The sequence below is a fragment of the Zalophus californianus genome, chromosome 3 (genome assembly GCF_009762305.2).
Source record: "Zalophus californianus isolate mZalCal1 chromosome 3, mZalCal1.pri.v2, whole genome shotgun sequence".
NCBI classification, from domain to species: Eukaryota; Metazoa; Chordata; class Mammalia; order Carnivora; family Otariidae; genus Zalophus; species Zalophus californianus.
The window spans coordinates 45,306,063-45,332,576 of NC_045597.1; the positions used below are offsets into that span (position 1 = coordinate 45,306,063).

At 37.1% G+C, this 26,514-nt stretch overlaps 1 protein-coding gene and 1 long non-coding RNA gene across 4 annotated transcripts in view; one reads left to right on the plus strand and one right to left on the minus strand.

Annotated features, from left to right (window-relative positions):
- DIAPH3 (diaphanous related formin 3) overlaps nt 1-26,514 on the plus strand; it is a 484,666-nt gene that overhangs the window by 107,746 nt on the left and 350,406 nt on the right. For all 3 annotated transcript variants that reach the window (XM_027591357.2, XM_027591359.2, XM_027591358.2), the window contains 3 exons: nt 944-1,074; nt 24,273-24,347; nt 24,434-24,503. In XM_027591357.2, the coding sequence (XP_027447158.1) occupies nt 944-1,074; nt 24,273-24,347; nt 24,434-24,503 (276 nt within the window). The remainder of the gene's footprint in view (nt 1-943; nt 1,075-24,272; nt 24,348-24,433; nt 24,504-26,514) is intronic.
- LOC113920932 lies at nt 950-26,440 on the minus strand. The gene is made up of 4 exons (XR_003519440.1): nt 26,317-26,440; nt 8,622-8,891; nt 7,458-7,549; nt 950-1,083 (listed from the first exon to the last, which is right to left on the minus strand). It is a non-coding gene; the product is annotated as an uncharacterized LOC113920932 (long non-coding RNA).

A 26,514-nucleotide genomic window follows, 5' to 3' on the forward strand; every position in this document is an offset into this window, starting at 1 on the left:
AACTGTTTTACCTGCTTATTTCATTTATTGTCTGCCTAGCTTTTTCTCCATGGAGAAGAAAGCTCCATGCATCTAGGGATTTTTGTCCCTTGTGTACTGTTCTATGTGTAACACTTAGAACAGTGTCTGGCACTTAGTAGGTACTAAATGTTGCATAATGAGCGAACTCCAACTCTTACAATCTGCCACAGTGAGCCTTCCAAAACTGCCCTGGAAAATCTAATTGGAGAGTGGTGCTCTGTCCCTTCAGGATCTGGCTGCTATCCTCATTCTGTTTTAAGTGCTTCTGGTTTTCTTTGTGGTTGTACATGTATGCCATGTGGTAGTCTGGAAGGAGTTCCCAATTCTTAGTGTCCTGAACTGACTTCCCTTCTCCCTGTTCCTCAGGCTTCCCTCATCTGCTTCACCAAGCTAGGGCTTCCTCCTCTGAGTGCCTTGGTACCCCGTTATAGGAATTAGACTGCGCTGAGAAGTGTTATTTCCTTGCTTGCATTTCTCTTGCCAGACCTAGGTTTTGATAATCTCTGTGTATCCTGTGCTTAGAACTGGGCACTTGATGGTAGTTGAGTCAATTAATGACTTAGGGCCCTTTTTTGTGGTGCTTGGAATACTAATTTTGAGAGGGTTGTTCCTGTATTGAGGTTTGCTTTTTATTTTGCATGGGCCTAAAATAGAGGACTATATTTTCAGATATTTCTGTAGTAAATACTTGATTGTTTTCCATGATATTTGGGATTTGAAAAGTCCTTTTAATTTGCAAACCTTTTTGATGTTTTTATTTTTTGTGAATATCCTGGATTATGCTTTGTATTTGTGGGCAGAAGGAAATCATTCCCTCAAAATAATACTCAGTGTAGTCATGTGTAGCTGCTAATATGAAAGGGGGGATTAATGTAATTGATATTACTTTAATGAAGATCAATTTATTTTCTTTAATTTACAGGGAAGTCTTAAGAGTAGGCGACAGATCTCACCTCAGGAATTCATCCATGAACTGAAAATGGGGTGTGCAGATGAGAGACTTGTCACATGTCTGGAGTCCCTCCGCGTGTCTTTGACTAGTAATCCTGTGAGGTAATTCATCTGTCCAAACAACATTGGGGCATGTTAGTAAATTAAACAGATGTCATTAATCTGTTACTTTTATTTAATACTTTCTTCATGTACCTGCAAATAGGTGGTATATACATCAATGATTGTCTCAAGATAAAAAGTGAACATGTAATATTTATATGCATGATGAAATACAGTGTCAGTACTTTTTGTATTTATTACCAAATGATACATACCCTATGGACTTAAAAACAAAAATTTTTATTTTTTTCTTAAAATTTAAAAAAACTGGGGTTCCTGGGTGGCTCAGTTGGTTAAGCGTCTGACTTGTGATTTCGGCTTAGGTCAAGAGCTCATGGGTTGTGAGACAGAGCCCCACGTTGGGCTGTGCTCAGCCGGGAGTTAGCTTGAGATTTTCTCTCTCCTTCTCTTTCTGTTGCTCCGCCCACTCACGTGCATGCTCTACCCCCCATCTTAAAAAATTTTTCTTTTAAATTTATGATGTTTTTTTTAAAAGAGAACAATCATGATTAGAAACTGAGTTAAAAAAAAAGATAGGAAGGGTAGAATGAAGGGGGGGAAATCGGAGGGGGAGACGAACCATGAGAGACTATGGACTCTGAGAAATAAACTGAGGGTTCTAGAGGGGAGGGGGGTGGGGGGATGGGTTAGCCTGGTGATGGGTATTAAAGAGGGCACATACTGCATGGAGCACTGGGGGTTATACGCAAACAATGAATCATGGAACACTACATCAAAAACTAATGATGTATGGTGATTAACATAACATAATAAAAATGAGTTTCACTCTGAATTTTGGTATTGTATACATATTGGCTGAAATTTTGTTTGACATAGAAATACCATTAGTTAACTTTTTCTTTATTGGAAATAAATAGGAGCACATAGATTAATACTGCCAGATTTAGCAAGTAAAAATAGATGCCCAATAAAATCTGGATTTCAGACATACTAACACTAAAAATTTTTGTTGTTCATCTGAAATCCAAATTTAACTAGGTGTCCTGGATCTGGCAACACTAATACAGATGTCTCTGTAAATCAGGTTTTAGACTTTTAAACTCAGGATATTCTTGAAAAACTTCAAGCAGAAATTGTTAAAAAAAAAAAAAAGAGCAGTGATAAAATCAGGATTTCAGAGCAGCAAGGCTCTAAGGTAGATCAGTTTTGGCTTCTTTTGTATAATAAATGAATGCTTGTTTTTGTGTGAGAATATATCTATATTAGATGTATGTTTATTTGTATATAAATACATATTAGGGCTAAAATGACTATGGAAGTTAATAATATATAATAGAATCTCTTTGATATCCTCTCTGATTAGTACTTTTCTGGACATTTCTGAAGTTTGGCTACAGTATGAAAAAATCCTTGGCAGTAACAACTGTTTAAAACAAAAAGACCCTACCTGCTGAGACATGAAAGCGAGTGAGGTTTAACTGAGGAGTATGAAAAGTGAACAAAGTATATTTCGGTATATTTCAACTTTATCTTTGTTTTTCCATTTTACCCCACTTCCAGACTGTTCTTTAGATGGAAGTGTGATGGGCAGGAGGCCAGGGACTTCATATGTCTTATGTACTTCTCTTAACCAGGCACAGTGCACAGCACATAAGTCCTCAGTGAAGATCTGTTGATTGAAACATGAAGTTTAATTTTAGTTTCCTTCAGTTTTACCTTGGCTGTTGTTAGAGACTAAGTTGAACTGGGAATTTGAAAGGTATCATCATACGTGAAGAGCTCTGGTTTCCAGTATAATCTGTACCTCTTTAATATATTTAAAAAATAATTGCTGAGCACCTGATATTTACCAGGCACTGTCTTAGATGCGGGGCTTAGGTAAATAGCAAAGCGGACCCATGCCCTTAAGGAGTTTAAAAGTAGGAAGAGGGTGTTCGGAGTTGACTGGGAAGATGCACTCATGTCTTAGTTTATCTGGCAGCCACTGAGCAATGGATTTATTCATGGCTTTTTAATTAGAAGTAGACCCTTCCCTTTATCTTCATAATTTGATTAGATGAAAATGGTAGCAAAAGAAAAACTGTGAAAGGGTTTTATGTACGAATTCATGTATATTCCAGTGGATACAATTTTATGTGATTTTGCTTTAAACTACTGGGAAATAATCCTTTGTCTCTTTCACTTGAAACTTATTTTAGAAATTGGAATTATTTTTCCAAGAAAGGCCAATTCTAGAATATATTAGCAGGTATCTACAAGCTGTGGATGTTTCCTATAAAAGTCTTTTTAATCGAAAATGATAGAAATCTTACCATTGGAGAGGTTTTTCTGAAATTGTGGCACATGGTGTAGAGAGACGAGAGGAGACTCAAGAATCTCTCTGTGTGCAGTGCTTCGATTTGGGGAATGACTTTCCTGGATGTGTAAAAGTTGAAATTCTGCCTATGTTCAAATCTTTGGACTTGGCTATTAGTTTTGTGTCTGCTATTGTTAAAGTCAGTTTTTCATATACATGTATTTTTTAATGTGTAGTGTGTGACTCAGTTTCAAGAGAAAAAGAATTAGACTTTGTCAGCTTTTGAGATCCTTGTTAGACCTGTAGTAAATCAGCGTTAAAATATTCTTCAATGTCTGTGAATAGAGGTGAGAGTGAAACATGTGAACTGATTAATGATGATTCTCCCACGCTGGTTTGGGACTGGGTTTTATTTAAAAAAAAAAATCAAGGAACAAGAAGGAAACCTCCCTCCACCCCACGCCCTCCCAGATATGCAATACTTTTAGAGCCATTTATCCACTTCTGAAACTCTGCCTACCAATTATGAGCCACGTCAACATTTTACCATCCAGACAGCAGTGAATTATATGAAAACCTGTGCTTTAAATACCATGTTATTTGCCACCTTTTATGATGAGTTGATTTGAAGAACACAGAATTCTTCTGTTTTGAAGTTTTATTGATTATTCAATATTCTTGGTGACCGTTTTAAGCTAAAAGACACAGTTGCTTTACTTTTGGAACACAAGAAAAGACCAACTTCTTCAAATTGCCACTTATAACTTTTAATGGATCTTGACATGGGCAACAATTATGTTTGAGCTATTGAACACTTTGAGGTGGAAACGTAAAAGAGTAGACACTAACATTATTATGATAGATATATCTAGCATTTTAGTCCATACTCATCTATGCATATAGCATATTAGTTACAGAATATATCTTCATTTTCTCAATTTGATGCAGCTGTCAAAGGCACGATTTCTGTCTCAGAAAATCCAGTCTATCCGGTCCCGTGTGTTGTGATCTTAGGCATTATTTTCCTTTACTTACAGTTAACATGTACATTTTGCAGTTTACAAGACCTATTTTCTTGCTAACATCTTTTTGTTAAATTTCTAAGGTTTTGGAACTAGGTCTGAAAGTTAATAACTTCAAAAAATCACTTTAGAAAAATGTGCAAAATGTACGTTTACTGCAAGGCAAGTGAACAGCCTTTGCGGGTCGTTATTCCATTTGATCAGTGTCGTGTTTGGAATCTAATTTTTCTCCATTTCTGGGCTTAAACACAAAGCTGGTGGAAGAGTCTAATTTTGGAATTGACATACTTTGTGCCATGGACCACACGTGTAAAGAGACAAATAGAAAAGGCTGTGGCAAGCAACGAGATCAACGTATTCATTGGTATCAATGTGATCTGGAGAAAAAAGTCAAGACCAATATTTTGAAGTTATCAATACTTGTTCAAAATCTTATTTTTATAAAATGTTAAATATATAAAAAAGGCTTTGTCATAGGAGTAAAACAAGTACCCACTTGCCTACTAATGAGGCTAAGCTAGAAATACTGCTTGTAACTTTAAAGCTCCCATGCATCCTTGCTAAGTTTTATGTCCTCTTCACCCACTGCTGTGATTAGCACTGTTTTGAATTTCGGACTTTTTTTTCTTTTCATTGTAGTTTCACCATATAGGTCTTCTTAATTCATGTATTATTTGGTTTTATGTCGTTTTGAACTTGGTGGCAATGGCGGCATCTTTCATGCATTCTTCTGGGGCTTTTTCCTCTCTGTTTCATAGATTTATATACGTTGATGTGTGCAACTACTCACATATCCTCACAATTCATACTGTTTTGTGCCTTTTTATTTCCTTATGTTTTCTGCAAAGCTATTGTAAGTAGCATGCAAATGCTTTTTAAAACAATTCTGATAATCTTTGTCTTCATAGCCTCTGTAAAATAGTTTATGCTTCTTTGACCGTGTTCATCTCCCTTTCCATACTCTCTTCTGCTCTTTGTTCCTTTTCTGTATTCTTTCTCCTCTTCCTTAAATTCTCTTGCCTAGGTTTTTAAATCTTTCATGTCACTTTTTTCCTTGCTAATCTGGAAGACCTACTCCCTTTCTGATCTTAGAGAAGAAAGTTAACTTGTACACACTCAAAAAGGAAATTTAATATGCACGTATGTACATAAAAGGGACAAAAATAAGCAATATCCCTTATTTTGAACCTAAGAATAACAGTCACCCTCAGTTAATTTGCATGTTAGTTTTGTGTGATATTTTAATTTTTTCAGTATCACAGATTAGCTGTTACTATTGAGTTAAACTACAAATAAGTGTATATATATACATGTTTGCACACGCATATAATCATTCCTTCTTAGGTCTTTTTCATTTGTCTCTGATGATTTTACTCTTGCTTCAAGTATATCATTAGGTTCCCTTGACAAAATTCTTTTGAGGGTAAAACTCTTGTCAGAAAGTGACTTGATTTGCCTCTACTTTTTTTTTAAATTATATATTTTTTATTTAAATTCAATTAACATATAGCGTATCATTAGTTTCAGAGGTAGAGTTCAGTGATTCATCAGTTGCATATAGCACCCAGTGCTCATTACATCACATGCCCTCCTTAATGCCCATCACCCAGTTACCCCATCCCCCTACACCCCTCCCCTCCAGCAACCCTCCATTTGTTTCCTTAGTTAAAAGTCTCTTATGGTTTGCCTCCCTCTCTGGTTTCATCTTATTTCATTTTTCTCTCTCCCCTATGATCCTCTGTTTGGTTTCTTAAATTACACATATCAGTGAGATCATATGATAATTGTCTTCCTCTGATTGACTTATTTCGCTTAGCCTAATACCTTCTAGTTCCATGTCATTGCAAATGGCAAAGTTTCATTTTTTGATGGCTGAGGTAGTATTCCAGTGTGTGTGTGTGTGTGTGTGTGTGTATATATATATACCACATCTCCTTTATCCACTCATCTGTCAATGGACATCGGGGCTCTTTCCATAGTTTGGCTATTGTGGACATTGCTGCTATAAACATTGGGGTATAGGTGACCCTTTGGATCACTATATTTGTTAGATCTCTAGTTTAAGAAAAAAAGTATTAAATTTGCCCCAAATCCAAATTTCTCAGAAGGATATAAACGGAAAAGTAAAAGCCTTCCTCCTTTCTGTCAATTTGATTGTCAGACCTGCTGGTCAGTGGTGAACTTCTTGTAATAGTTTCTTGAGTGTTTTTGCCCCAGATTTTTTAAGTGCATATGTTAGTATGTTAATATTCTTATTTTACTTTACCTTACTGTTGCACACTTTTATTTTTTTATTTTTTTATTTTTTTAAAGATTTTATTTATTTGAGAGAGAGAATGAGAGAGAGCACGAGAGGGAAGAGGGTCAGAGGGAGAAGCAGACTCCGTGCTGAGCAGGGAGCCCGATGTGGGACTCGATCCCGGGACTCCAGGATCATGACCTGAGCTGAAGGCAGTCGCTTAACCAACTGAGCCACCCAGGCACCCGAACACTTTTATTTTTTTTTTTTTAAAGATGAACCTTAGAAGTTGCTGTTTTATTGCTCTGCAGGATATCAGTCTTGTATTTAAATTAGCATTTGTCTATCTTTTAAGTCACTTTAAATTCTTTGACTTTTTTAATTCTTTTTGAACCAGGGTCGTCATCTTGCTGGTTCCCTCATTAATGTGGTAAATAAGTATTTGAGATGGCTCATTTTATCTGGGTGAAGCGGTGTTTTTAATCTTTTTGAAAATCAGGGATTGACATTAGAGGTTTGTAGAATATAGTAGTAGTCCTCAAAGCTGTCCTAGAAATTCATGGAGGGAGTGAATGGGTAGAAAGTCTGGGTTTCCTGCATCCTCTGCCCGTCCCAGGGTTGGGGGAAGGGACAATGCATATGATGAGGGGTAGGGTGTTCCCTGAGTGAAGAAGACTTAGTGTCCCTCCTTGATTGTCACTGCTGGTCCCTCAGGCCTTCATCCTTCATTCTTCTCCCCTGTCTGCAGAGCCCCTACTCTAGTGGATCTAAATGACGTTATGTGGGGTGGGGGTGGGGGTGGGGGGGTTACAGGTTCTTCAGAGCACTTAAACCACAACATGGACAAGTCAAACCTTTCTCTTACCAAGAACGACCTCTTCTTAAAGCTTAATTATACTGCATTATGATTCTAGAGGAGTCTCTGTTGCTTTTGTCTGTCTTACCAAAGATGCTTTCCTAGGAAGGAGATGGAATGGAACAGAATGAGACTGTACATATGCATGTATGTATCTTTGTGCAACGTATATGTTGTCAGAGTCCTAACAGGAAGACAGATGCTAGAGAGTGCACTGTAAGGCTTTTTCTTTTCTTTTCTTTTCTTTTTTTTTTTTTTTAAGTTAAAACCAACAATTGGTTAAATAACTGATGGGAAGACTGAGAAACCAAATAGGAAACAGTGAGACACTTGATTAGTGGCAGCATGAAGCTGCTCCACCCCTGTGCTGGAGGGAGAGAAAGAGAACTCTCTTCGAGAATCTAACAGTCTGGTGTTGAATGGCAGAAACTGGATCCATGGGGAAGATGCAGCTGTGGCCAGAGAAACCTCTGAGGCAGAGGTGGGGGGTGGTGGGGGAGAGCATTACCCTTGTTTCTTCCTTCTTCCCACTGCTCAAACCTAGCAGGGAACAGCTGATTACAAACCCTGGGAGCTGAAGCCTCCAGAGTCAGCCCCTTTGAAACTAGAACAGAGCAGCAGAAGGGGAAGACAGGAAGCGAGGACAGGGGTCAAGCATCTGTACGTTATTTAGTGGGACCCAGTATAGATCAGTAAAGGGTGAATCCTCATTCCTTCCAGCTTTTAGTTTCATTGGATATGTAGGTTCTTTATCTTGCTACTAGGACCAGACTACAGGAGTAGGGAGGGTCTGGTCATAAACTTTCTAAGAATACAAAAGACGATCCTGCTCTGAATTTCCTGAAACTATCTCGATTTGAAGATTGTCAGTTGAGTCCTGCTAAATAAATGGTCTCGTGCTCAGCCCCTACATTGACTTTGGTACTTTTTCAGTATCTCACTTTTGTTTTGCCTCCCAAAGAGCTTCATTTTCTATTTATGACTTAGTCCTTGATGCCATTAAAAAAACAAAAACAAAAACCTTTTATCATTTGTTTCATTTTCTCTAACAGCTGTCCTGTTTTACACTATACGTGCAAACTACTGGTTCTGTGGAGATCCTGATAGACCCCTTTTGTTAACCTTGAGTTCTGAATATGTTAAAGTAGATACCGAGGTGAGGTTAGGACTAACCTCTGAACTGCTAGAAAGGCTAAGTTGCAGAGCACAACTGGGACTTCCAAAGGTGAAGTGTAGTTATTGCCACTGAATCAAACTTGTCACGTTGTCATGAGTAGGAAGAACAGACGACTGTAGGTCAGGGTCAGGATCCCTTCCCCACTTTCACCAGTTGGATACTTCAGTCCTTCTGGGTAGTGGAGGTGTGGGGAAATCTTCACATAATGAGATGGAGTGAGTAATCCCTAATGTTCTCTTCTGGGGAACATAGTAGAAGGCTTCTCCCTTTGTAGAAATGAAAGGAGGAGAATAGTAAATGTTCTAATAATATGCTCTAGTTTATTTTTATTCCACTGACATGCTTTAGAGTTTTAAAGTAAGACAGCTATAAAATTTTCTTTTAAAAAAGTCTTAGAAAAAAGTTTGAGAATTAACAATATGTACGGATGTATGGTGTTATTAATAGTGATAATTCCTGAAGTGGACAAGAGGAGTAAAGATTTTCCTTCGTGATCTACATTCTTAAATTCCTCCCTCCCTCCCCTCCCTTTTTGTTCTTTAATTAATGATACCAGAGAGGCAAGTTATTCAGGTGGTTCTATGTCTTCCTTCCTGTGCTGTTTTAATAAGGTAGCTGCTAGTTAGTTGTGGTATTTAAATAAGTGGGGGGTCGGGGGGAACATCCAAAACATTTCAAGTGCTCAAGAGGCACATGTGGCTAGTGGCTAGCAAATTGAACAGCACATATAAACCATTTATGTCACTGTAAAAAAAAAAATCTATTAGACATTGCTGCTTAAACACCTTGGTTCCTCTGTGTAGCTGCTTGCTTCTTTGGCATAAATACTGCATGATGATTATATCCTCAAAGTTAGGTTCAGGACTATGGGAATAAATAAAAGAACTGAAGTCTGAAAGATTAAAGGATTTTTAAAACCTCGAAGGATGAATGAGCATTTATATCAAGAGTCCTGAGAGAAGAAATGAGTGATCCCTGGGAGGCTGCCTTCAGCAGGGAGTGCTGCCTTGGAAGGATAAGGCAAAGGAAATGGGTTTCATAACAGCTATTGAGGAATAGAAATGGAGAGGAGGAGAGATGTGTCCGACAGTACAAAAGCTACAGTCCATGGCAGACTTCATTGTGGTTGGCTGTAGCTGGGATGAGGGAATCGACAATATGGTGCACCATAGAAATCATAGAAACATTGTCTGTGGTAGGTTAAAAGTATTAGTTGGATACATATTTTACAGAACTTTTCTCAGGGAGATACACTTTGACTTCTTCAAAGTAGTTTTTCTATATTTCCAATAAAAAGTCAAAGTATAGGTAGGATGTTAATATTCTTTATTTCTTTAGACAATACCACGTATCTTAGGATATGCTTTGTATTTGTCTAAATTAACATTCAGGATTCATAACTTTTATGACCCTTAATACTACTTATTAAAGAAATATTTGTTGAAAATGCACCTTAATTTTAGGTCATTTTGCAGTCTTTTCCAAAGTGTTTTTAAAAGAATGAAATATTAATGAAAAATGCCCTGAAAGAAAATATTAACATTCATAAATGAGTACTAACCTGATATTTTAAAGGGCATGCCAGTACATTCCATTGCTTTCACAGTCCTTCCAAAGCTGGTGTAATTTCTTTGAGAGACCTTCCAGAAGACTGAATGGTCCCCCCTGGTAGGAGACTTTCTCTTTTGTGTATTGTCATTCATACTACGGCTTGGTTTTGGGTTGTAGATGTATTAAAATGTGTTATAATTATTTGGTTTCGAAGTTAACTCTGTGTCTGAAAAGCTTTGACTTTGAATGCAAGGTTAACAATAAAAGTACAGTACATTGAAAATATAGTAATTGCTTTTAACTGAGAAATACATATTTTCTGTACACGGTGAATAAGAGCTGTGTAGCTCAATTTATACTTGACCTGAGAGGTCCTAGAATTGTAAAATCCTTTCAATCTACTTTATAATATATATATCTCCTAGTCTATGTAAAATAAAATATAAATTGCCATTTGAATAGCCAAGATTAATTTTTTCAAAAAATATTCTATTCATATGTAAAGTCAGTCACAATTAACATAGGGTCTCAAACCTTTTTAAAATACAGTAGTTTGATATTTCAGCATAAAAGAATATGTGACTGAAAACTATTCAAAAAGACTAGATTACTGTTTAACAGACGACAAAAGGTAGCGTTATAACAATTTGGAGGAAGTACTGCTCTTAAACTTGTACAGTTGCTCCCGACTGTAGAGGTGAAATACAAGAAACTTCGCTTTTCAATGATAATTGTCTGTGTCCTTAGAGAACGTAAGCCTTCTATGTTCAAATCTATAACCGTTTTCAGTATGATGTTATTTACTGAATACTTCTGTTTCTTTCTCAAAGATACGTATATATTCAGTGGAAAAATTACTGAACTGTAGACCATAACACTCCCTAGTTATTTAGTATCCTACATACAAAGAGTCTATGTAGTTTCTTCTTAATACTAATTTTTTGGCCTTGTTATGATGTTTTGAAAGTATTGCTTGGTGGGGCGCCTGAGTGGCTCATTCGGTTAAGCGTCTGACTCTTGATCTCAGTCCTGGTCTTGATCTCAGGGTCGTGAGTTCAAGCCCTGTGTTGGGCCCCAAGCTGGGTGTGGAGCCTTCTTTTTTTAAAACCAAAACCAAAAACATTGCGTGGTGAGTTAAGTAAAGAATTAAAAATACAAATTTTGTCCTGTTGTCTCTATACATAAAAAAAGTACATAACTACAGTTGGCCTTTGAGCAACACAGGTTTGAATTGTGTGTGTCCGCTTATCCACAGCTGTTTTCTATTAGAATTTCTCAACATTTTCTATAGCTTTCTTTATTGTAAGAGTATAGTATAAAACACATATACAACGTATGTGTTAATCGACTGGCTATATTATCGGTAAGACTTCTGGTCAACATTAGGCTATTAGCTAAGTTTTTGGGGAGTCAAAAGTTTATACGTGGATTTTCCACTGTGCCGTGGGAATTAGCACCCCTAACACACCCACGTTGTTCAAGGATCAACTGTATATAGAAGGCCTTAATACAAAGGTAGGTGAAATAATATTGGCAATAGAAGGAAGTTTTAATTTTTATGATTCAGAAAACCTTGTGAAATAAAACTCAACTTTATCACCCATTATTGGCCATGGATTTCTAGGTCTTTTGTTATGGGGTAATCAGTATATATGAGAAGGAAATAGGTATAGTTTTCATATATTAAACATCTTTCATATGTTGAAATTCATAAAAGATAAACACATGAGGGTTGGATCCACTGAGGTCACTTGGAGTGCCTCTGTGGAGCTAAAGAGACAGTAGGCTCATTGGAGCAGAATTCTAGTAGAACTTTGTACAGGAAATGTTCTTGGTCTGTGCTCTTGAGTACTCAAAACGTGACCATTCAGCACTTGAATGGTGCTTAATGTGACTAAGGAATGGAATTTAAACTTAAATCCACATGTCACTAGAGGCTTCCCTTTTGGATAATAGTTTTACAGATGATAAAGTTATGTGATATTCTTGGTGCCCTTATTTTGAGCCTTTGCATTCTTGAGTCTCTGTAGGTATGGCTGCTCTCCCTACCATGCTAGGGATTTCTGAGGAGGTGCACAGAATATTGTGTTGTTATGGAACTGTAATATGGGACTCAGGAGATCAGGGTGTAAAATGGAGTTGAATAGCAAAAAGAACAGGGAAATTAAAGCATGAAATAAAGATGCATGAGACCGTATACTGCTCATTTTTCAGGATAGGGGAGTCAAGTATTTTGAGTGTCTTTACATACGTCTCTATTGGAAAACTAGTAAAGGTACAAGGGCGTCTCCCTGTCTTCAAATTACTGAGTTTCCATTTGGAGAGAAATGTCTAACACATAGTAGAGTAAGTGATACCACCAGCTCTTACCTAATTAAATCTTTAAGTGTGTGGTCTGGATAAAATGCAACAGTAACAGGATGTATCTGTCAATCTACTCATGCAACAAGAATTCTCAGGTACTCTGCTAGGTATCACAGTAATGAGGCATATGGGGGAGAGATCTAGAAAATATGTAATAAATAGAAGATAAAACTTCAGTTAAAAAAAGGGACTGAGAGTGATGGATAGAGGGCTTTTAGGTGCAAGCTGGTCAGAGAATGTCTTTGAGGTGGTCAAGTTTAAGAGCTTAAGAACACGAGGAATTAGTTAAGAGAGGCTCAGGCTTTGGTGCAGGGCCTGGAGCACCTCCTAGGCAGCAGAGACCCTAAGGTGCGGAAACAGTGAGGCAAGGGGGTGGAGAGAGGGAGGTGGAGTCCCAGAGGCCATGGGGCCGTCAGAGATTTGAGCAGTGCCCAGGTCATGAGAGGCCTTAGGGTGATGTGGAAGAGAGGTAAGATTTTTAGTCTAGATAAATGTGAGGCTGTTAATGAGTTTTACACAGGAAATGATCTATTTCTAAATTTAGCTGTTAAAAGGAACTGCTATGGGGAGAATGGATTGAAGGGAGGAAAGAGTGGACAGGGAGATCAGAAAGGAGATACGAACAGATTGGAGAGAAACTGTAGGGCCTGTTGATAGACTGGATGTGGGGTGTGGATGAAAAGGACAAAATCAAGAATGACACCTAGGTTGTGTGACCTGAGCAAATAGGTGGATGGTAGTGCCATTAACTTGGATAGGGGAAGATGGTTTTGTTACTGGTTTCATGAATTTTGGAGAAAATCAAAATGTCTGTTTTAACCATGTTAAGTTTGATATGTTTGAGTTTCACAGTTTGAGATGTCAAGCAGCAAGATAATGCAGTCTGGAGCTCAGTGGAGAATGTAGAGATACTTACTGTTTATATGTGGATTGCACATTAAGCCCTGAAAATAGTTGAGAATTCAGGTAGGACAGGGAGGGGCGTGTGTGTGTGTATGTGTGTGTATGTGAAGATAGAGAAGAAGGCCCAGCACAAGACCTGGGAATCTCCAGCAATTATCCATGGTCCAGAAAGGCAAGAGCAACCAGGAAAACAGATGGAGGAGTGGTCATGTGGGAGGAGGAGAACCCAAAAAGACTGATTTCCTGAGCCTGAGAGAGGGAGTGTGTTTCAATAGGGAAAGTGACAAACCACACAGAATGCTCAGACCAGGCGCAAGATACTACTGTCAGAATTGGCAAGAGGAAGGTTGTTGTTGACCATTGAGAAAAGCAATTTTGTGGAGTCTGGGTGGCAGAAGCCAGATTAAGTGAGATGGGATAAATGACGGTGAAGGACTACTGACCATTCTTGTGATGAAATTGAGACATTTTCCTCTAAAAGAAAGACAAATGGGCAGTAACTAGAGGGATATCTGGGGCCAGGTGGGTAAAACCCAGTAAGCGAATGGAGAAACTTTAATGGGAGTTCAAAGGACACTTGAATTGGCTCTTGAAAGATGAAATAGTTTCATTTGCAGCTGAGTGAACATAGCAATGAACTTGATAGAATCAGGAGCAGATGATAGACTTAATGAAGTTTATGGGACAAGTGTTGGGCAGCAAGTACTTAGGGTGAAAACAGATGATGGAAGACCTGCAATGTAATGATTTCTTTTCCCTCATACATTAGTTGTCAAATTAGTCAATTTAAGATGAATAATTCATTAATGCTTTCCTGAAGTAATGATGTTTTGATTTGATATTAAGAAACTTCCTTACTCATATTTAATACATTCCCAGTGAGATTTCTTTTTTTTACAATGTTTCTTTTAATAGTGGAATAAAGTTTTGATCAGAGCACATGCTAGGATATGTTATTTTACCTCTATAGTTCTCTTTTTTCATCTAAAGATCAACAGCTCATGTTTCTTATATTGGTGATTTGTTTTTCATCACAGCAGTTCATCTGGTTTTCTTTTCTTTTTATTTTGAACACTTTTCTCCAGACATTTTATACCTTTCAATATATTAGAGTTAAAAAGTAACCAGGAGAATAAACTTCTTAGTTTGTTATTCTACTGTTTCATTTAATATTAGAAGTGAGAATAAGTGATTGGTTTTAAATACATGATTCCTTTAAAAGTCAATTCCTAGAAAATACACATATTAATGATTACATTTTGAAGTTTGGTAGATTTTTAAATGAGAACATTATTTAGTTCCTGAATTTCTGAATTCCCTGTCTGGCTGTATAATTTAGTGTAATTTTCATGGATGGGCCATCAGTTGGGATGTGGGTGTATGTTTGTTTTGCCCTACGGGGCATGTTAATTGCTTTGTCCCCCCCCCCCCCACCCCGTTCATTTTAAGTATTTAGTCACCTTGCTAAGAGTAGGTGAAAATGAAAGCTAAAATAAGCTATAATTATATTCAGCTTTGGTGATATATTACTGTGACAGAGGAATGTAAATTGGATTTGGATATTACACAGTATTAAAGCTGACCTTCTAAGGTTAAGGTATAAAATTTGTTACTTTGTCACATGTGACCAGTGATATTTTTTTTCCCCTTTCAGGATGTTTCTTATATTGATTTTTAGCAAAATAACTTTGTGTTTCCCTAGGCGTTTATGTAAGATGATTCTTTTGGGTAATTAAAATTTTTTTTCTTATTACGAAAAGAGTTCATTATAGGAAAATAATACAAAAAAGCAAAATGAAAAAAACGTATGATTTCACCTACTTAGAAAGTTCTTGGGTGGAAGTGTGTGTCTACTGAGGAAGTCCTTGCTAATGCTATTGGTTTTTAGAAAAATTGGCAAAAGCAGGGAATGATAAATGATTCACATATAGCCTAAATATCCCTTGGATTCAAAAGATTAAAAGTCCATTTTTTTTTTCTAGACTTTTGATGTGGAGGCCAGCCTGTGCCTACTTAGAGTAGACACAGGTTGATTAAACCACATCCGTGATGCATTATCTTCCTCATATTGGTATTTTAAGATGGAACAGAAATGTAGAGGTTCTTAAAAAGTAGAGAGTATAGAATTCTTCTTAAAAAGTCATTCTGATGTCTCTCAATAATATACACTAGTGTCCACATCTACTTCTATGGCACTTTTCAAAATGTCACTGAAAAAACTTTTTCAAAGCCTTCGGTTTAGTTTTCTAGAAATAGCTTTTTTTTTTTTAACAGTGACTTGTCTGTTTATGCAATTTTTAAAAAAAGGGTAATTAGTACAACTGGCAAAAAATATTGGAAACAAACCTCACCTCCCATTGGTTCTAGTGGAGGTTATTTGAGCATAATGAGGCAGGTTTCTTTTTGCCTTAGGCTCAGATCATGATCCCAGGGTCCTGGGACCGAGCTCCCTCTCCCTCTGCCGCTCCCCGTGCGTGGGCGCTCTCAAAGTCTTAAAAAAAAAAAAAGAAACCTCTTCCTAAGATGTCAGCAGAGACCAGTTGGAGAACATGGATCTCTCTTTTCACCTGGCAGCTTTGAGGTGATGCCTGTCTTTATCCCCTGGAGCAGTATCATAGGATGCAAGCTAAAAAATAAGTTGAAATGAAATCTGGAGTATCAGAACATAATAGTCTGTCTCCAGGTTTCACTATAAACACCTGTCTTGAATTTTCTAAATTATGTTTGGTAGAAGCAAAAATTCTGTCTGATGCGGTTCTAAATCTATGTAGAAGAAATACTTAAAACAACTATACTCTAAGTTGGGAGGGTAAAGGTGCATAAAGGGAAGTGTGTTAGCTTGGGCTGCCCTAACAAAAAGGCTACAGATTGGGTGGCTTAAATGGAAATGTAATTTCTCAGTTCTGGAGGCTGGAAGGCTTAAAGTCATGGTAAGGTGCCAGCAGGCTGGTTTCTTATGTGGTCTCTCTCTCTGGTTTGCAGATGGTTGCTGTCTTGTAGTGTCCTCACATGGCCTTTGCTCTGTGGGTGTGCAATCCTGGTGTCTCTTCCTTTTAAAAGGACAGGAGTCCTACTGGATTAGGGCCCTATCCTTATGATCTCATTTAATCTTAACTATCTCTGTAAAGGCCTTATCTTATACGCAAACAATGAATCATGGAATACTACATCAAAAACTAATGTAATGTATGGTGATTAACATAATAAAATTTAAAAAAGCCTTATCTCCAAATATAGTCACATTGTGGGTTTGGGTTTCAACATGTGAATTTTGAGGGACACCGTTTGATTCACAACAGGAGGGAAAGTTTGTACAATTCACTCAAGCTTATAAAATGATGCCAGTAAGCTTTGATATAATATGTAACTAGAGCGACCTCTAGAAAAGCTATATGAGCTATAAATAAAAAACATGATAAATCAAAAAGATGGCATTCTAAAACATGTTTTAGTAAACCACAAGAAGACAGGGGAAAGAAAATGAACAAACAGAATGAACAGTATCCAAAAAATATTAGAGTGAAATTTTAACATGTCAATAATTAAGTGTAAATGGTTATGCCAATTAAAGGAGATTGGCAGAGTAGATGAAAAAACACCACCTGATTATATGCTTTCTATCAGAAATTCACTTTAAATATATTGATATAGACAAAGTGAAGAGATAAGACCTATTCAAACAATCAAAAGGTGCTTGTGGCTATTTTAATATCCTATAGTGTAGACCTCAGAGTAAAAGATGTATTTTTGAGTCATTCCACCAAAGACCCATCCTAAGTGTACACCTCAAACCTCAGATGTGCACAGATGAAGGAAAAATACTAGAATAGATAAATCCACAGATTTGGAGACTTCACAACTCAGTTCACAGTCAGTAGAACACCTAGATGGAAAATCACTGAAGATATAAGGACACTATCAAGCAAAAGAACATTCCATCTAACAGCAGAGTACACATTCTTTTCTTAAAACATATACCAACATAGACCATATCCTGGGCCACAAAGCAAACCTCATCAAATTTAAAATAATTGAAATCCTACCAAATTTGTTCTTCCACCAAAAGACTCAAACTAGAAATCAATAACAGAAGGATAACAGGAAGATATCCAAACATTTGGAAAGTATATAACACACTTGTATATAATCCTTGGGTCAAAGAAAAAGACTCAAGGGAAATAAAAAATACTGAAGTTAATGAAAATGCAACCTTTCAGAACTTGTACACGTCTAAAGTAGTACTGGGAGGGAAATCTGTGGGGCTGAATACCTACATTAGGTAGAAAAGGAGAAAAAGGGCTCAAGTCAATTTTAGTTAACCCTTAATCAAAAAAAAAAAAAAATCGAAAACAGGAAATAAAGAGGAGAAATCAATTGAATTGAAACTAACAATAGAGGAAATCAATGAAACAAGGTTGTAGTTCTTTGGGAAGATGAATAAAACTGTTAAACCTTTATTGGTGAAAAAATCGATTGCCAGGATCGGCAATAAAATGGAGTATCACTGCAGACCCTGTGTCACCAGGGTAGTAAGGCTTACTACAAAGTAACACAAATGGGACAACTTATTGGAAAGACCAGTTCTTCAAAAAGCAAATTACGACAATACACCCAATATGAAAAAGAAAATTTGAATTGTCCTCTATTAAGGAAGTAAGTACAGAGGACTTCCCTGGAGAATTCTAAAGATTTGAGGAAAAATTAATATCAGTTCTACACAATCTCACCCAGAAGATACAAGAGCAGGGAATAACTCTGTTTTAATGAAGTTGGTACTGCTAACAAAACCAAATAAAGACAATAACAAAACCCCAAACCCCAAATTTACAGACTAAAGTCTATCATGAATGTAGGCATGAAAATCTTCATCATAATGCACTTTATCAACAAGGCTAAAGAAAAATATCAATAGATGTAGACAAACCTTTGATAAAACTGAGCACTTACTCCTGATAAAAACTCGGGGGGGAAAAATAGAAACGTTATGGATTGAGTTGTGTCCCCCAGAAAAAGGTTTTTAAGCCCTGTTGCCTTAGAATGTGACCTTATTTGAAAACTGGGTCATTAGAGTTGTAATAAGATGAGGTCATAAAGGAATAGAGTAGGCTCTTAATCCGATTTATGTTCTACGAAGAGAGAGACAAAGTGCCATGTGGTGAGAGGTATGAAAATCCTGGATTAGCCATTATCCCCAGAACCTAGGAAGATGCAAGGAAGGATTCTACCCATAGTCTCAGAGGGGGCCTGGCTCTGCTGACTTTGGCTTCTAGCCTCCAGAACTACGAGAATGAACTTCTAAGTTCTCTACTTTGTGGTGCTTTGTTATAGTTACTCTAGGAAACTAACACAGAAGAATACTTTCTCCACTTGATAACATGAATCTACAAAAATTCTAAAGCTAACATTAAATGTGAAAGGCTCAACATTTCCTCCCTCAGGCTGGGAACAAGGTGAGGATGTTTGTTCTTGCCACTCTTGTTCAACACAGTGCTGGAAGTTCTAGCCAAAGCAATGAGGTGCAAACAAAATGAACAAAAACCTATAAATCAGAAAGGAAGGAATATTAATTGACCCTATTTGTAGACCCTATTAATTGACCCCCCCCTCCCCCCCCGCCCATGTTCCTTGGCTCCTATTCACCTTCCTCAGTCTTTAAACCTGTAAAGGCAGGTTGAGTCCTTTTCATGCTTTTAGAGCTCTCTTCTTTCCTCCATTTTGTCTCTTTGGGAAATGCTTTCAACTTCAATGAATTAGGTAATTAGATTGGATTCACCTGGGTAATTTAGGATAATCTCTATTTGAAAATACTCTGATTAGTAACCTCAGTTTCCTTTTTTATTTCCTCTTTTGCTATATCAGATAACCATAGCTTCTGTGTTAGGCCATAGCCATCTTTCTGGGGGCAGGGGTAGGATTACTTTGCCTACCACATAGGCCTAATGGTTTCCCATTGCCCGTGACATCGTATAGAATTTTTTTCAGAAGCTCTTTCCTTTTTGGTTTTATCTGATACAGCCACCTCTGGTAGTCAGCACAGGCACGTCTTTCATATTTAATATGTTTGCATGTATTCCCTCCGTCTCAGAAACTGCTCTTTCTCTGACTTTTCCTTCAAGACTCAGGTCAGACCTCGGCGGCTTTGTTCCTGGGAGAGGTAGATCCTTCTGTTTCCTCAGCGCCACGATTATAACACTTATTACATTAGGGAGATAATTTAGCTCAACATTTGTTTCAGCCACTAGTCTGTGATCCTTTCAAGGACAGAGAACATGTTTTATTCAGTTTTGTATTTGTCATACCTAGTGCAGTCTTGAGCACACAGTGAGCCCTTCCTAAAGGCTGAGTGACTTCATTAATGAACACTTGTTATAGTAGTAATGAAACAGCACCCTTTGAGCTGCAGTCAATCAAGTCCTAAAGTGCGATAAGGACAGGGACTCTAGATTCCTCATCCTTGGTTCAGTCTGGATAAGTACCTGTTCTGAAATCAGAACTGATGTTTTTGGCATGAAGGTTGAGACAGGCTCAGTGATAATGCAGAGGGTGTGTCACTGCTTTGTACCTTTCTCTACATCTATAAAGTGAGGCTGTGAGCCTGGCACCAGCAGACCTGGATGCTATTTCTAAGTGACCTTAACCTCTCTGTGTGTGTTCTTTTCCTTATGTGTAGAAATGGAAGGAGATTCAATTTTCAAACCATTGTTGAGTGCTTAGTCTGTTCCAGGTGCTAGGGAATTTAAAGACAAATTAGAAATGGTCCCTGTCCTGTAGGTATATGTAACTGGTCAGGTTGCCCTTAGGATGTGGTAGGTTTGTTCCAGCTCTGACAGTCTCTGATGCATTTGTCTTTCTCTTCCTTGGAGCATATTTGGGAGGAGAGAGGGTAACTAACTGTAGTCTGTGAGAAACCTACAGAGATAGTGTTCCTTTGGCCAGGAAGCAAATCTGAGACCTGATTATTGCCTCTTTCTGCTCAATGAGGTGACTGTATTTGCTTCATAAAGCCAACAATACCTAGGAAACGACTTTGCATACCTTTGATTTCATCCTGAGGAAGGAATAACTGAATTTCAAAGCCTAAGATGCTTTGAACATTTATTTAAAGATGGTTTGAACATTTAATCCTAGAGGCCTGCTCTCCTCCTCTTTTTTTTCTCCCCTTCTGTTACCTCTTCACCTCTTCTTTGCTCCTGCATTGAGCCCCCCTGCTAGGAAGTGCTAAATGGCAGTATACTTAGTTTCTTTCTTTTTTTTTTTTAAGCAATTAAAAGAGAAGAGTTTGATATTTCCTGTTATAGAATTTTAAGAGGTAGATTTTGTGTTAAATTAGTACTTAGCACATTACTTTTTGCTGTTTTAAAGCGATTTATTCCCCCGATACAAATGACATACTAATCTCTATGTCATTTCTATTCATGAAGAAACATTTGCACAGTGCTCATTCATCCATGAATGCAGTTTGTAGTTAAACCACATAATGCCTGATGGTACTGTGCTGACAGGCACAGAATAAATAGAACAGATTTTGTTTTCTGAAGATTGATCATTTATAGATCAGTTGATAATTTTTTCTCCAGGTTGCTGCTTAGGTTGATGATGAGAAATTTTTTACTTTTGTAAGAAGCTATGGATTTCAATGAACCTCTGTCAGTACCACAGACCTACCTACTCAATATCACTTTTTATCTTGAACATCTTTTCCAGAAAACATAAGTAATATTGGTCACTCGTTTTAAAAACAATATTGCCAAAAGTAGGGTGGGGGCCAAGGTTTTGAGAGAATGGGTTTGTGAGTGACAACTTGTTAGTACAACTCTGTGCTGGCCTTGCAAATTTCTAAGAGAACAGGGAGACTTTTTATGCATATCTAATTTGTGTTTTAATAATACTTTTCATAAGTACTTTTACCAGCTTTTTCTGTTTAAATATTATAGTGTTCTCAAGCATCTTTGCTTCCTCCGCTGTGCCCTGTCTTACCTTGCTTGATTTTGATGTTTTATGAAATGTATGGTCTGACTTTCATTAGGTTGTTACCATTCTCTCTGATTTTATTGAGAAATCAATTCCTACCATGAGTTAAAAGATTGTAGTATAATTTGGTATGCCTCTTTACATTCCATTTGTTAAGTTTGTTTTATAGAGAATTAGTTTATATGTAATATGCATGAGTGGATGTAAGTTTTATTTTAATGACTCAGTCTATAGTACAGATGAGTTATTTGGTAGGTCCAGAAATAGTTTGAGTGTGGGTCCCACTATTCTCGTTATAATTGTAATATTCGGGGTGTTAAAAAAACAGATATGTTCTATTAATTACTCAGACCACAGGACTTGACTTGATTTATTTGGTTTGATAGGCTTCCCAAATTTTATAGTCAGCTCCAACATAAGCATATTAAGTGAAACAAATATTGTTATAGTAACATAATTTAAAATTATTTTGGTATAAGGCAGTTTTAGGAATATTTTCCACAGTGATTGAAGGAGATAGCAGTATGAATAATCCTAAATCATATTAGCTTTAGAATACCTTTCTGGATATACTTGGTATATAGAGATTGTTAAAAATTTACTTCAAACAAAATATTGGAGTCCACCTGTGGTGTACTAACACAGGGGGGCCTGATGAACAGATTCTGTCCACATATCTCAGTGTCAGCCCAAGTAACACTCTAAAATTATCTTTTTTTTTTTTTTTTTTAAGATCTTATCCATTTAGGAGGAGAGAGAGAAGGGGAAGGGGCAGAGGGAGAGGGAGAGAGTATCTCAAGCAGACTCCACACAGAGCCTGACACAGGGCTTGATCTCACAACCCTGAGATGCTGATCTGCGCTGAAATCAAGATTTGGATGCTTAACTGACTGAGCCACCCAGGCACCACTCTCAAATTACTCTTTATGTGTTTGATTTCAAGCTTCCCTGCTTCATTTGAAATAAGAATAAATATGGAATAGGATGTCAACAAGGTAAACAGTTGAGTGGATGCTGTAGGTGTTTCCATGAAACATGAAAGTGAGATTTGAAATGCCTTCAGGTAACCTGTGTGTTGCTGATAGTGGAAAGTAAACTCATCACTTTTGAAGTAGCATCCTGGTTTCAAAACACTGACTTCTATTTAAGTTGTTTTTCTCACCTTCACTATAATAGTGATCTTTAGATTTCTCCTTTATAGGAGAGAATCAGTGTGTTTATTGCTTGACTTCTTGAATTAGTTACTCCCTGGCTTTCACAGGACAGGGAAGAGATGAGTAAAATAGTTGACAAGAGTCTGCCAATCTAAACGGCAAATTGCATTTTTTTGGGGGGGGGGTTAGGGGGCTCAGATTCTGAACGTTGATATAGGTAAGTAAGCTGTATCCACAAGCGTACAAATGAAGATCAATTTTTTTAAAGAATATTTTTTTGCATTTAAAAATATTGTTTGGTTTTTATTGTCATGGGAAATGTTCTATCGTGTCTTAAGAAAATGGTATTATATCCTGGTATGTGACTTAAAACATGTTCTTCATATTTAAGAACTGCTTTTAATTATTGGATGAAATTTTGCCCTTAAAGTTCCATTTTTCAAAGGTTACACACAAAATCATACATATAGATACATACACAAAGAAACAGTTGTATATCCTATCTTTTCCTTCCTCCCTCTTTTTTGGAGACAGAATATATTCTTTATTGTTCAGGGCTTTCTAAATCACTACTGAAAAAATGTATTAATATCCATTAAGGTAGTTGTCTATAATCAGGGTGCGCTATTGAATATTGGCAGTGATGTTCTAGTTATATTACAGTACTGTTATTATACCAATGGGTTTATGGAAAGAGGTGGCTTGGTCAAGATGAATATATTCATTTAAAAATAAAGATGAAGCTCTTTTTTAAAAAACAATTGAACTTTGAAACTTGGGAAGTTAACATTTGTAGAATGCATGACAGTGGTTTGAGAAATTTTCCTAAGATCTCTCTTGAGATAACTTGATGAATTTTTTTCAGCAACCTTTTTGTAGATCTGAGTCTTCCCTCTTTTCTTTTTAATTTAAAAAAATTTAAGATTTTTTTTATTTGTCAGAGCGCGTGTGTGCAAAAGCAGGGGGAGAGATCGGCAGAGGGAGAAGCTGACTCCCTACTGAGCAAGGAGCCCAATGTGGGCCTTGATCCCAGGACTCCGGGATCAAGACTTGAGCTGAAGGCAGACGCTTCACTGACTGAGCCACCCAGGTGTCCCTGAGTTTTCCCTCTTTAAATCTTGCCTGATTTCTGCTCTTAGGAAAATTCTCAAGTGAGGCTTATCCAGTGGTGTGCTGGTAAATGTTTAACAGCCAGCTTTCTGGGTGGGGGGAAATGCTCTCATTGGCAGCATTTGGTGATTTCTGTGGTGTAGTATTTACAACACGGCAGACTTTACTCACACGATGTCGCTGGACACAGAACGGAAGCAATGGGCACAGTCAGCTCTCATCACTACTCCTCCTTTCACAAGATGAATCGATTGATTTTGCACCTGGTGTTATTCTTGTATTTATGATTAGAACATAACAAGGGTAGGGGCGCCTGGGTGGCGCAGTCGGTTAAGCGTCTGCCTTTGACTCAGGTCATGATCCCGGGGTACTGGGATCGAGCCCTGCATCGGGCTCCCTGCTCCGCGGGGAGTCTGCTTCTCCCTCTCCCTCTGTCTGCCACTCTGCCTACTTGTGTGCTCTCTCTGTTAAATAAATAAAAACAAAAAGAAAAACAAGGGTAAAATATTTGTGATTATATAGCATTATTGTGATATTCCAAACTAGAATACTGACCATGTATAATTGCCTTTTTTTTTTTTTCCTGTTTATCAGTTGGGTGGAGAGCTTTGGACTCGAGGGGCTTGGATTATTACTGGACATTTTGGAAAGACTGATTAGTGGCAAAATGTAAGTCTATTGATTTTATTTTCAATTAAGCTACATTTGTGTGTCCAATTATAATTCCAATACTGATTTGTTTTATGCCAATGCAGACAAGAAAAAATTGTAAAGAAGAATCAGCATAAAGTCATACAGTGTCTAAAGGCTTTGATGAATACACAGGTAATTATATTTGTTCTTCACCAGTTCTTAGAGAATTTTTATGAAATAGTTGTATATTACAGAATTTGAACTAAAGAGATGTACTGCTTTGATAAGCTGTTGAGTACATAAAGGAAAAAATACTGAATTGCATTGATTTCTAATTTCGTATCAAATCAACCACCTCTCAACAGGAGAAACTTGGGAATTGAATGGATCCTTGTCCTGATGCTTAAATTGTCATGTGCACATTAATCCTCCCTTTCTACTCTGTTTTTGGTCCCCTCTCTCTTCTTCCCTTCTCAAAGTATAGCACGAATAAGTTTTGAAATCATACATGATAATTAAATGTGGTCTGCAGTAATACTTGTTACCAAAGAATCACGTTGGAAAGACAGTTTTGATAGTCGAGGAACTTAAATCTGCAGTGAAATTAACATGAACCGATAGGAAACAGCTCCCAGAAGTGGAGTGGTGATGCTTAATGTAAGTAATGTTGAGACCAAAGGTAATAGGGCGGGTCTGCAGAGATTGCATATTTGAAGAGGATATGTTAGCAGAGAGGAATACTTGAAGCTCCTAACTGAAGTTAGATGTATCTGACAGTGTTTCCTTCTTAAACAGAATTTGTACTGTTAATTGCAGAAGTTAGCTCTATCCCATACTATGTCTTTAGCTTCAACACCTAAACATATCTGCCTCATGATCAGTGCAGTAATGATAGGTGTTTTACTTGCCATTAGACAGCAGGAGAGGAATTTACCTGTGATGTTAGGGTGATTTGTGTTTTAGAGCAAAGCTGTATATTTCTGATGAATTTTAATTTTTAATATTTTTACATTTTGAAAATAAGCCTTTAGAGGACTACACACTTAAGTACTGGTACTTAAATTAACATATTTCTTTTTACTAAATGTAGCAAAAACTTGTATTTTCTGATTATTTTTGTCTTATTTTTCAGCATTTTGTTGAGCTGAGTTTTGTTTTTAACCAATGAAATATGTTTTACCTCCCTGCCTTCTCTAATCAGATAAGATTTTCAAGGAGACTATCTGATGTAGAAATCCACTCTATGTTGTTATATATTCAAATATATTCTAGATTTGAACTCGTTCTGTAAGAATGAGATTTTAGGTATCACGAATGATCTTGTGGATCATTGTTTGAATTTGAGAATACCATAATTTAAGTGAGGTGAGGTGGTATATAGAGGATAATATTCCTGCTTGGTTTGAAACTGAATTGGAGAGCAAGTAAACTTTATATATTTAGGTTCTAATTGATGTAGTGTGTTCTCTTAGACTGCTTTTGCTTATAGTTTGTATCTGTAGAGCTAGAATATATTGTCATTTGTGTTGATTGCTATCACCGCTGCTAATACAAATAAAAAGTTGCTGATCCTTGGAATGAGTATTATAATGTCTGAATTCTAAAATTAATGATATATGAAATAATTTTTCAGTAAAGACTCCCCCCACCAATGGTTGATGATTTTTCATTTATCTCACTTTGCAGTATTTATAGGAGTGCATTGAATGATGAAAAAATACAGGTTTTAAGAGAACAGTGGCACCTTATTAGGTACTAGTATGTAGTTATATAAGGAGCAAATCTGGTAGTAGGTGAAAGTGAATTGCATAATATGGACTAAAGAATTTCTAAATGGAAGAAGATGTTGAATGTTAGTGGGAAACAAAAGGATGAGGAGTTAAATATATTTGAATTAAAAGATAATTTAAAACAAGGGCTTCATTTTGGTCAGTTAACTTTTTGTGTTGCTTTAAGGTGTGCACCCGCAGCAAAGGTGCTCTGCTCCTGAAGCCAGTCCCCTTACCAGTAACGGTTGTTCTCTTTGCTCCTGGGATTAACTCACCATAGGGAGTTATTCAGCATCACTATTCATGTCTTGTTGAGCATCCTACATGGGGATTTAGGGTCTTCCCCTTCTCCCACCTAACACTTTCACAGTGGCTTAAAATTCCGTCTGTTAGGTCATAATAGGTCTCAATAGAACGCAAATGGAAACTGGCTT